A 13,298-nucleotide genomic window follows, 5' to 3' on the forward strand; every position below is an offset into this window, starting at 1 on the left:
TTTTAGCAAGAAATTACCAACCAATATCATTACTGAATATATATATATATATATATATATATATATATATATATATATATATATATATATATATATATATATATATATAAATGGATGTGTGGGTGTGGGTGTTCCAGCATGACCCTGAAACACCTCAAGCAATTTCAACCAAACATGGTAAACAGATGACTTACCCTCTGGAAACAAATACTGTGGGAGTAAGACACCCCTAATACCCTTCAGGGTATGTGTGTATGCCTTAAAATGGCTTTTACTGTACAGCACAGCGGAGTTTCCATGGTAATGGCTTCACAGTACTCCACAAGGGGGCTCCCTCTGGTAAGGGGGATTGGTTCTTACAAAAAACAAGGCAGTTCCCTTTGGTAAGGGGACCTCAGCTTCAACCAAAGAGAGCAAGTTGTTGGGGGAGATGCCTGCTAATGCAGACAATCACCTTAAAGGCTGTTCCCTGTAGAATTTTTCCAAGGCTGTTGGCCACAGCAATTAGATTTCTAATTCTCACCACAGTGGTTGAGGTAACTGGCCCAAGCCCAAGATACCTTCAAGGAAACATCAGATGATTGGCCAAGTGCAATCAAAGGCTACAAAAATGAAACACCAGCATAGATGAGAAACTCCCAAGGAGAGGAGTAGAAAACTTGCAACACTGCACAAGAGAAGAACTTCAGAGACAGTACAACAGTGTGAGGCCCGACTAAAAGATAAGAGAAATAGAGCTACTACATTTAGAGCTTCAGAGACAGTACAACAGCATGAGTACCGGATAAGAGAGATAAAGCTGTTACATTTACAGCTTCCTTTATAATTTGTATACTCTACTTATACTTTTAAAACCCTGTAAATAAAGTTACTTTGATTTGACACTGTAGATATATTCTTCCTTGGCGTTTCATTTTTGTGATTTCATTTTTTGCAATGCCATGCCCAATGCCCTCAGTGGATACATGATCACCTTAGCTGGGGAGATCACTTACACGGGCTCCAATGGTAATGAAGATGGCCTGATCGCCATTGTCAAAATGAACCACCAAGCCCTGGTTGAAGAACTCCCTGTCCTCACCAAAACCTCACAAAATTGAAAAACCCCATGTGAGAGAATGAAAGAGAATGGAAAGGTAGGCTTCTGTGAGGACCAAAATTTCCCCACTGCACCATTCGGAGAAGATGATTGGAGCACAGGAAGGATGGGCTTCAGAGTCGAGCTTTTTCTTTCTTAAATTTTGAGATGGTTCTTGAGAAATCGAGAGATGGCTTTTTTGTCGGAAATGAAATCTCTGCATTTCTTTGTAATGTCGGTAAGGACTTGGATCCGACTGATCTATTCTTTTTTTTTTTTTTGCATACTATATGATTTCCTCCCGATGGACAGTCTTAACTGAAGCAATGATTAGAAGAAACCCGAATTTTATGTTTACTTCAAAATGCAAACCAACAGCATGTGGAAGACGGTTACTCTCCCTCTCTCTCTCTGTGGGTTTTAATTATTTTTATGAGAACATTGCTTTGTTCCCTCATGTATCTTGCAAAAAATGGTGTGCCCCTGTGCAGTTCCAACTACTGAATATTATTGCTGTGATAAACTCTTGTGTGGCCCAGAATTTTTTCCCCCGAGCTTCTGATGTAAGACACGCCTTTGATCTTTTGTCCAGCTCTTTAAGCAAAGGATCATATGTTTGTGTGTGTGTCTGTGTCTGTGTCTGTGTATAATAATACATGAGTGGAATAAATAAATACATGGGCAACACTGAGTTATCAGCTAGTAATGATTAAAAGTTGTTAAAAGGGTTTAAAATAATTTCGCAAGAACTTGATGAAGGTCAATCTGAATTTTATCTAAAAGATAATTAAGGGATAGTAGTAGAATTTTCTTGGACATTTTGAAATATTTGAAGCAACATGATGAAAAATAAGTGGCACAAATTTTCTTACATGCAACCAAGGCCTTTGATGATTTGAACTGAACTATCTTGTTTAAAGTTTTAGAAGATATGAAATCTGGAGATAATTTTTATGAAATGGGTGAGATCAATTGTATCTCATAGAAAGCAAAAGTAATTAATAGAGAACTAACAGAATTTTGTGAGATACTGAAAGGAACACAAGGATATTTTCTCTCTCCTTAGCTGTTTATTTTAGTTCTTGAAATATTAAATAAAAAGGCAGGATAGGAGAATTGTAGGAGTAGAGATCAAAAGGGAAATTTAAAGTTTGAGGCTCTTGTTGACGATGTGTGTTGGTTTTGGAAGATATATTAAAGGGAATATAAATTTTAACAGGAATATTAAAAGAATTTGGTATGCCATAAGGTTTTAAGATTAATAATATAAAATATGTAATATTACTGAAGCTCTGAAAATTAAGACCTAGCAAAATCTCACAGAACTTCATGAAATCTCATGCATTTGTGTCATTGATGCAGAGAGATATGTTTGAGATCTAAGAATTCTTGCTAAAAGGAACTTTCCCAACTGCAGCTTATATTTAGAACAACAATAAAAGCTTAATTTGTGTTCATGATACTTTTCACCTGGCATGAGTTTAAATCCAGAGTTTAAACAAGGAAGGAGTGGGGAACACATTTGGTGCTTTCATCATACAAGATGGGTGAGTTTGTGGGTTGAATAAGGAAACATGTTCTTGAAAAGAATTAAGAATCTCCATCCCTGCTGACATTTGATTTCTTTTTAGCACCAGGACCAGCAAAACAATCAATACCTTACAAGCTAAAAAGGTTTGTATCAATATTAACCTCCATGGCATCCTTTTCTGGGGCTTTTGACATTTGTTCTAAGTATACTGAAATGAACTTTTCTGACAAGTACCAAACAAATATTGTCCCATGTTACAATTAAACATTAGCTAGGTTCCTTTTGTGTCATTTTAAAGGTACAATTGAGATGTAAAGGTCCTTTTAAATATATAATTGAGATGTACTATGTGTGGGTGCAATAAGTCCTTTGCTAGTGCTACTATGCTGGTAGCATTGGGTCTGGTTCTGAACATTTGATTCAAGTTCAAGGCAAATGCTGTACTTAAGCAAAAAATAGCAAAGAATTGCAGTTGTCACAATTTTATCGAATTTATCACTTAAAATAAATTCATTTGTTAAACTCCCAATTGATTGAATTCTTGTATTAGACCATAACCACCACCACCCTCTGTTTTCATATATTGCAATGAGTTTAGGTACTGAAGATTACCAGATAGAAAAGTATTCTTCTGGCTAACATGTCAGATTTCTACAAGTACATTTCTAGGTCAAGATGATACAACCAGAGGAAGCTGTGAAGCATTCTGGCGTTTGATAATGATACTATTGATATTCCTTCATAAGTAAATTGAGGAAAGGAACAAAGTAAACAAGCAAACAAATAAAACAAAGACAATAAAGTAAATCTCTCATTTTTGAATGGAACAAAGATTTCATTTTTTGATGGGACAAAAAAATCTCGGAGCAAGGGAAGTGGAGTGGAATATCTAAATGAATGTACGGCTAAATGGTGAAGAGGTGTACTCACACAGTTACGTGGGTCTGCACAATTCACTTGTCAGAATAAGGTAAGTCAGAAGAAACCTTAATTTGGTAGAGTTGTTTTATTTGGAACACACAGAGAACAATTATAAGTATTGCCCATGGTCATTTCTATACAAATTAATATTAATTAAATTCTGCAACAGTTTCTTGATAGAAGTAACAGTGGTTGTTAGTTAATCTGTCAAGTTATAAATATTTTAATTTGAACATTACTTTTTAATCTGGAAAAATATGATACTCAATAAGGAATGTTTTTCACAAATACTACAATACAATACCAAATAAATGATTTAGGACTCAGTTTCAGCCATTGGCCTGAAAATTTCTTGTTAATTACCACTCTAAACTAATAGGAAATTTATTAAAAGAGTAAACCCCTACAGAGTTCAGTGGGACATAATAACAATTAGAATTAGATAATTAAAGCTGAGGTTTAGTGAAATAGTGCACTAAATAGTTTTTGTAATTCTACCTCTCAGAGCAAGATCTTCCAAACTAATTTTTGCAAACCAAAATGAATTTGTTTGCAAACTTTCAAATGAATTATACACCTAATCCTAAACAGTTTGAAATTTATATCCAACCATTATGATTTAGAATATTAAAATGTATTCAAGAAAATGGAATAGAATAATATAGTAGTATATCTAAAATTTCAGTTGATTTTTCTCATGTTTTAGAAGGGTGCAATGCAGCTTGGATTTCCACCATAGTTAGGTCTAATTCTGATGTATATCTTCTTGTCATGCTTTGTTTGGAACATCGTTGTATACTTTTCTTCTGACCAAGAATTACATTAAAAAAAACATGGCTTCCATAGCTACACAAAGATGCCAATAATATAATATCAAATTAGAGGGTGGAACAAATTTTTCAGCACATTCCTGAGAGGCTACAAGTGAAATGGGTGTCCTAGGTCTTGTAAGGCACAATTTTTCCCTTTAAAATATCAAAACCAAAGTACAACCATTTTGAAACTGCAGTGTTGTGAAAGGGATGCTGGGGTAGGGATACTTTCAAGTGATTAAAGCAAACCATTTAGTGCAACATGAATCTATCTGGGAAGTCAATGGTTACAAGGTCCACTCACTTGAAAATACAGGAGTAAATCTTGAATATATTTCACAGTACTTAATTTAAAATAAATAGGTATAGGATTGAGCTAGGCTTTTGCTTATCTTAATGGGCTCTGGTTATAACTGAAGCCACTTCATGCAGAAGTAAGGAAAGAAACTTGAATCACACCTATTTCCTACACAATATCTTCCTCAACCTGTAGATTTTTGACATCTGTTAGATACACTGAATCTTATGCTTCTCCCACTCCCACTTTGAAAAAAAACTAGATGCAATAATGGGCAAAGGACAACACCACACACACACACACACACACACACACCCTGCCATCATAACTCCATTATTGTTATTTCCAGGAAAATTTCAAAGCAAATGTAATGGTTACTGATTTTCAGATAAGTACTGTAAGGTAGGTAGGTCTTGGTCTTCTATAGATTACCTTTCACCCAACATATATAACTTAATATAAAAAGAACATATGAATATCCATATGGGCTATAGAATGTAATGCAGCTACTTGTTTTGTAAAAAAAATTCATAAGAAAAGGAAATATTGCACATTAGAATTAACTCAACTATGGGACTATGCAAGAAAAATAAATTCATACATGAATAGGAGCTGTGGAGGTACACCTCAGTCAATCCTACATCTTTAGAAGGAGTGTGTCTGGAAGAAGTCCTAACTGCTTGCATCCCATAAATTAGTAAACGTTGAATATACAATAAACAGACACTTTTTATATAAAGACACTTGAATATACAAGTTGAAGTGATGAATGGAAGGCAAAAGGTAGAAGTTAATTGAGTCTGAAGTGAATACTGAACCCCATTCAACATAAATTTAATCCCGATTCACAACATAATGGCATTTAAAAGAATCAAGCAAACTGTTTTGTAACATTGCCAAAGATATGAATAATTATCTTTTTTATATGACATGAACTGCAGAAAGTTTTCAAATAATATAGTTTAGCATATTTTCAATAACAGAGATTTGAAAATTACAGTGTTTGTGCATTTGTATACATATGTATATCTACAGGTATCCTCGACTTATTATCACAATTGGGACCAGAATTTTTGTTGCTAAGGCAGTTCTTAAGTGAATCGTGCCCAATTTTACTATTTTTCTGTAATATTTGTTAAGCAAATCACTACAATTGTTAACTGAATCATGCAGTCATTAAGTGAATCTGGTTTCCCCTATTGACTTTACTTGTTAGACGCCAGTTGGGATGGTCACAAACAGTGATCCCATGGTGCCAGAATGCATGTTGGTTGCCAAACGCCTAAATTTTGATCATGTGACTATGGGGATGCTTCGTAAGTGCGAGGACCAGTCATAAGTCACTTTTTTTCTGTGCCATTTTAACTTTCATTACTAAATGAATGGCTGTCAGTCAAGGGCTATCTGTATATATTTATAATATTAATAAGTTATTATAAAACTATAATGTAACTGCTATTTGTCTATATTTCCAGTAGGAACAAGATAGTTAACAGAACTCAAAAATATTCCCATGAAGGTATTCAGCACAATACCAAATGATTCAACCACTTTTTTTTTTTTAAATAACAAAAAATATTTAGGGAAAATCTCTTTATGATGTCCAGAGGTTGGGGGGTGGGGGGAACCAAAGAAGAGAATTGTCCCAGTCATTAAAAATAACAATAGGGTAGCTGATGTTTGCAAAAAGTGAAACATCAAGTCAGAATGTAAAAGAAAAAAAAAATAAACATAGAAATAATGCTTTCGTTGTCCATTTTAGAAAGTGGCCTTTTACTGATGGCCTTTCTCACTGTATTGCTACATTAGTCCAAGGTAAATAGCATTCATATGCTGTAATCTGGGATTACTAGTTTTGTAGGCCTCATCTATAATACATTAAGCATTGTTCTCACTTGTTAAAGAGTTATCAGATTCTTATTTATATTATGGCACTGTAAAATTTATTTACTTCATTCTCTTACATTTATATTTAGGAAAACAACTGATTTTTAAAATCTGCACCTTATGCAACAGTGATGTATGATATACTGAAAATTTGATAAAACATTGCTTATATGCAACTCTAGAACTTTGACTGGAATAGCAATTTTGTTAAACTTTGTTTTATGATTTAATAAAAGACAGCAGAAGAAATCTGTTGTACTGCTAGCTCTAATGCAATGCATTTTCCACAAATATCATAGACATTCAAAGATTAGACTTTGCAGCACAAAATATCCACATTGTCATTGCATTGAATTGGCAGTGAATCAGTATATAAAAACAAAAGACAATATTCCCCATAGAATTCTATGGACTGATAATGCATACAAAGGAGAACTTCTGTCCATCTTTCCCAAGTCTGGTTAATTAGTCTGTATCTACACAATCGATTAACAGTTGAATTTGCTATATTATCTGAAAAAAGGGAATATAATTTTACTGTATATTCCTTTCTGTTTATAAGATTTGGCTCTATGATTTGCCTGATTTATTTCTATGAAAAAAAATCAGGGAAATGTATCCCATTAGAACTAGATTCAATTTTAAAAAGTGTCACATTTTCTATGTGATTTTTAAAGGGTGCAAATATTACATTTGCCTCAGTTAAAATAATTGTTTTCAACTATGTGGACAAAGCAATGTGTCTCCTATAGCAGTCTCTGAGTCTTGGCTGTGAGTAGAACTGATCCCAGTGTCAGAGTCTGTATCATTTAGATCTAAATTTGTCATTTTTTGAAGAAGGTCTGGTCCTGGAAAGTTTTTTGTACAGGTTCCAGTTTCATTGTCCTTCATTTCCTCTTCACTAGTTGGATATCTGAATACATTTTTATCTTTAGCATGCAAACCACTAAGTTCTTCTACAAGTAGTTCATATTCTTTTTCCTTCCTTTGAAGCATCAAGTCACAATATTTTAGTTCTTGTTCTATGCAATTCAACTGAGAATGAATCCTTAGAGCATCTTTCATACTTCTCTCCAGCTCATTCGTAACACTTTCTAGATCAGTGTTTTCCACTTCACCTTTAGATGCTTCTTCTCTCTGTATGTTTCCATTTTTTTCACTTTCCTTAACCTCTTGTTCAATTTCAGCAGAGAGCTTTTCAATCATTAACTTGTGGTGCCTTAGTCCTTCTTCCACTTGTAAAATCCCATCATATTTGTTTGAACTTTCCTGCTGATGGTTGTAAGGCATTTCCATTAGCTGTTCAGAGCTGCTACAAGAAGACATTAAATAAGACTCTTGGACATAATTTTCTCCATCACTTTCAAGCTGATTTAGATGGAATTTGGCTTCACACTCTTCAATTTCCATATCTAGTTCCTTCATTCTATTAATCTGTTGGTGAATAGTATGGTCTTGAGAAAGGATGAGATGGATTAGTGTTTCTATATTGTCCCTCTCCTGCAGAACTCCTTCCTGTTTAATTTTTGCCAGTTTCTTAAAGGTTTTTCTAAGAATTCTCTTTTGCTTGTCCAGTGACAACATCTTCATATAATTTGCTGGACTCAGATCCATGTGCATTTCTAGGTTTGGAACTATCTTGGCTTCAGATGTCCTCCACAAAGGCAACGGAAGGAAAGCATCTGCCTTGACCAAGACAAAGTACAAATTAGGTTGCTCTTCCCCCCAGGCTTTCCAGAGTCTGAGCATTTTTGTGAGAGGTGGAAGAACCCGCTCAGAACCTCTCCATTTTTCTATAATGCAATAATCTTTACATTCCCCAAAGAGAAATCTCTTCTCTGCCAATGTTGTCTGATGTTCTTCCAGCAAAGCTTCAACTACTTCCATGCAAGTTGTGTGTTTAGTCAGTCCACTGACAATCTTCTCTTCCTGGCAAACCCAGACTATGATTTCTTGTTCACTGGAGCCCATTTCTTTCACAGACGATCTGTAGTTAAAGAAATAAAATATTTTATAAGCCAAATTGTAGCTTTGGGTAAATTCTAGATTATAATAAAATATCATCATCATGCATTGGAACTATCATGTGAATATTTATACACATTCACACACATGTTTGAGAAGTGTTTCACAAACACAAGAAGTGTTTGTGTTTGCTCCTTTGCCTTTCTTCTTCCTTTAAAAAAATATTTTTGTTCTGTTTTGTTCAATTATAAAATATGCCCCCTGAAAACCCCCCAAACAATGGAATCTTAAAATAACTTGGAAGATTATGTAGAAAAGGTAGCCAAGAATCTCAGGAGAAATTAATTTTATGTGTGTGTGTGTGTGTGTGTGTGTGTGTGTGTGTGTGTGTGTGTGCGCGCACACACACATGTACACACACATACCAATGGTGGGATTCAAATTTCTTTACTACCGGTTCTGTGGGCGTGGCTAGGTGGTCATGTGACTGGATGGGCATGGCCAATTTAGCAGTCCATTTTGCCAATTTAGCAGTCCATTAAACAATACACAGCAGTCCCCTTTTTTATTCTTTTTCATACTGCATGAAGTTTTTGCACCAAAATAACCAAGATTATATAAGGTCTCCTGCTGGAGCAGGGGGTTGGACTAGATGATCTCCAAGGTCCCTTCCAGCCCTGGATTGCTGTCCTGTTTCAAAGCATCCTCTGAAGCTGCGTCTAATGCCAGGACTTATGGTCCTTCCTTCCTCTCATTTTTCTCTCCCTCCCTCCCTCTCCCCATATCTCATTCACTTATCCTTCCCTTCCCTTCCCCTTCCCCTTCCCTTTCTTTCTTTCTTTCTTTCTTTCTTTCTTTCTTTCTTTCTTTCTTTCTTTCTTTCTTTCTTTCTTTCTTTCTTTCTTTCTTTCTTTCTTTCTTTCTTTCTTTCTTTCTTTCTTTCTTTCTTTCTTTCTTTCTTTCTTTCCTTCCTTCCTTCCTTCCTTCCTTCCTTCCTTCCTTCCTTCCTTCCTTCCTTCCTTCTTTCTTTCTCTCTCTTTCTTTCCTTCCTTCCTTCCTTCCTCCTCCCTCCCTCCCTCCCTCCCTCCCTTGAAGGCTTACCCTCTTCCTTGAAGGCCCCCCCTGCACCCCGTTTTGAGCCTAGTAAGCCTCCCTGCAGCCTCCTGGGAGCAAAAATGGGCCATGGAGGGCCGCGCCGCACCCTCCCACCCTGTGCCCAATTTTGGGCCTATTAAGCCTCCCTGCAGCTCCCTGGGAACAAAAACGGGGCATGTGGGGACTCCTGGAGGGGAGGGGTGGGGTGGGGCGGGGCATGCCAGAGGTGGTGTTTGCCAGTTCTACGAACCAGTCAAAATTTCCGTTATAGGTATGCCAGAACCAGTCCGAACCAGCTGAACACCATCTCTGACATACACACACGCACGCACACATAGAGTTACAAAAACTATGAATGCTCAATCTTTAATCATACACCTTATATGCATTACAGTAATTCTCATGGAACTTAATGGGATATGTTTTTGCATATACTTGTACAGGACTGTATTGCAAATTTAATTTAGTTTCACTAAAGCTTACAAAGACTGGATGTTACCCTATACCAATTACATAGAATATAACACAGAGGCAGCTTAAGAAATTGATTATAATTATTGGAGTTGGCCTGAATAAACCTAGGTTCAAGGTTCAATTTACTGGGTGACTTTCCCCTCCTTCCCCCCAACCCACCTCACAGTGTTTTGTGGAAGAAAATGAGGTGCTGGAAGAGCACCAACCTGTAATATTCAATCAGCATTGAGCTGATTGAAAAAATACAAGATATAAATGAAATGAAATCAATCAATGAATGTATTTATGAATCAGTACATCAATGAAGCAAGCAAGCAAACAATTCTGTGCTGTTTTCCATCGGTTGAAGTATAAATACTTTACATAAATTAATCAGAATGAGAAAATGCAATAAATCTATACTTTTGAGTTGCATTTCATTTGTTATTTTTTGCACTATGATTTCCCTAAATTGCGTGTTTTCTTCTATGCACATGCTATCTTTTTGTTTGCTTGTTTTGAAATAGGCTTCCTTTTTTCCATTTACATACCTGTGTGGACTCCTTTATAGAAACACTGAACTATATAGAAAATATGTTTGCTGAAATGTACAGAAATGAAGGGCATTCATAAGACATTATGTACAAACAGATATTAAACATGGTTGTTTGACAGATGTCTACTTAGAGATGAAAAACAAAACAGGGAAGTCAGGAAAAGCAAGGATATGCATTTGTGGGAAACCAGTAATCATATAGTAAAAAGCAAACTCATTAAGGTGACATTGCATAGAAACCACCTAAGATCATTAGGAAGGCTTATTTCAGCTACCTACTTCCCCTTCTGCATGCTACATTAATTAAACAAGAATATGGGATCAAACAGTCTGCTTGAATTGGTTGCAGTATTTGAGCCATATGTCGTGTTAAAATTGGCTCTTGCACAGGCACTTCTGTCTAGGTTTTACCCAGTAACTGCATTTGCCAAAGATACCTTGCCATCAGTAGCAATTTTTCACTGAATAAATAAAATATATGTGAGAGGTGAGCATTCACAGATCTATAAAGAAGGCACCCCAGTGAGAACTGAACATCTTCAGAGTATATACTGATATGCTGGCTCCTGGAGGAAAAAAATAGAAAACTGAGGGGGGTTGGAATGGAATACAGTTTCTTGAAAAATAGCATGATCAAACACATCTAATGTTCAAAAGGAATGTCCCAGACTGCAAATATGAAGAGAGACTTCCCAGCCTACAATGAATGTTTGAATCTTAATTAAATCACTGGCATGGGATCTCTTTTCAGTCAAAGCATATGTGTAAAAAGAAGGTTGTGTGAAGCTTGTGGTGCAGGAGTATGGTTTTGCTTTCTTTTTGTCCTTTCTCCACCAGCATGGAAAGCAACATTTAAAGATTATAATATACATCATCTTGAGGGACTGCCTTCTCCCATTGCATTTGCCTGGACAAATCAATCTTACAAGATTGGCATGTTCCAGGTTCTTTGATTAAGCAATGTCATCTATGAGACTTCGAAAGTGTGCTTCCTCTGTAGCAGTGCCTGCCTTCTGGACTGAGGTTCTCCCAGTGATCCAGATGTCCTCCACTCTGCTGGTATTCAGAAGAGCTATGAAGAGACTGCTTTTCACTGATGTGGGAAGTGAGACTTCACACTTCATTCCATTTGATCTGCTGCACTTGCCATCTTTTATCAACTTTATTGTAGTATTTTGTTTGATTATTGTGAGCCATCCATAGTGGTTAGAAGGCAGGTGGTGGACAGATTATTATTATTATTATTATTCTCTGTTCACAACAATGTGAAGTTATAACTCTCAGTTCTTTATCTGGTGTTGCTTTTGTGTGCATCAGATTCTTCCTAATAGCCTAGGATATTGTAATGTAACAGTATTAGTTTATGTGTGGCTCCAAGCAATGGGCTCTTTTGCAACTGACAGATGGAAAGTTTGTCAAAGGCATATTTTCTAAGTGCTGTCCAAGAGTTTTTGGTATAGAACCCAGCATGTTGATAACCATTAGCACCACTATAGCCAGTTTATGCCATTATCTCTCACCTTTGATTTATAAATCTTCCCCAATACTCTGTCTTCTATTCTACTATCTCCTAGTATTGACATATCAATTATCCACACTATCTTGTTTTTAACCACTGTTGCATCAGGTATGTAAGCCAAGACTTGATAGCAGTGTCCCAATATCTAAGGAGCTGCCACAAAGAAGAGGGAGTCAACTTATTCTCCAAAGCACCTGAAGGCAGGACAAGAAGCAAAGGATGGAAACTAATCAAGGAGAGAACCAACCTAATAAATTTCCTAACAGAACAATAAACCAGTAGAACTACTTGTCTCCAGAAGTTGTGGGTGCTGAAAAATGGTTTTAAAGAAGAGATTGGACAACAATTTGTCTGAAATGGTATAAGGTTTCCTACTTGAGCAAGGGATTGGACTAGAACAGCAGTTGCCAACTGGTGGGCCATGGCCCACCGGTGGGCTGCAAGAAAATTTTGGTGGTCCACAGAGAAATGTGTCCCCCCCCCCCAGAGCACCCCCCAAAGCAATTAATCCAGGTTGTGCAGGAACACAAGGCTGCACCGCCCACATGGCCCATGGGAACCTTCCCCACCCACTCACTGTTTACCTGGCAAACTTGCCTGCTAAGTTGCTATTTTTCCTTCCCCCCCTCCCCACAAACCATCAGCTATTCTGCTGTGCCGGGAGATTTAGATTAGCTAGAAAGCAGGAAATTGTTGGATTTCTTGCTTTGTAGCTAATCTTTAGACCTTCAGCTCTTCTTTTAAGCAGAGTCGAGTCTTCCTTAGGACTGAAACTTCTATTATTCAGTGCAGATTCACGGCAAGCCAATTTTAGGTGACAGACTCAGGTAGCTGATGGCAGATAGATAGATCTCTGAAAGATTCTGTGAGCAACTCAATCTGCCTGCCTGCTTTGCCTGATTTTGGGTAAAAGTTGCTCTTTTTTAATAATAATAAAAAAATCAATATTTACATACACGGTGTGTTGTGAGTTAATTTTGTGAGTTTGCTTGCAAGCAAATTTTATGTGACAGACTCAGGTAGCGGATTGCAGACAGATAGTTCTCTGAATGATTCTGTGAGGAACTCAATCTGCCTGCCTACTTTTGGGTAAAAGTTGCTCTTTTTTTATAAAAAATTCAATATTTACATAAATATTTATAATATTTACATACAAGCCATGCCCAGCCAGTCACATGACCAC

The 13,298-nt window shown here is 36.5% G+C and overlaps 1 protein-coding gene across 1 annotated transcript in view; it reads right to left on the minus strand.

Moving 5' to 3' along the window:
- Positions 1-3,600: 3,600 nt before the first annotated feature.
- RASSF9 (Ras association domain family member 9) overlaps positions 3,601-13,298 on the minus strand; it is a 36,120-nt gene continuing 26,422 nt past the window's right edge. Inside the window, exon 2 of the mRNA XM_026667678.2 lies at positions 3,601-8,514. Coding sequence (XP_026523463.1) covers positions 7,245-8,514 — 1,270 coding nt within the window. The 3' untranslated portion in view covers positions 3,601-7,244. The remainder of the gene's footprint in view (positions 8,515-13,298) is intronic.

This window comes from Notechis scutatus, chromosome 6 (assembly GCF_049901735.1).
Source record: "Notechis scutatus isolate UNSWTSFEM ecotype Mainland chromosome 6, rNotScu1.2, whole genome shotgun sequence".
Classification (NCBI taxonomy): Eukaryota; Metazoa; Chordata; class Lepidosauria; order Squamata; family Elapidae; genus Notechis; species Notechis scutatus.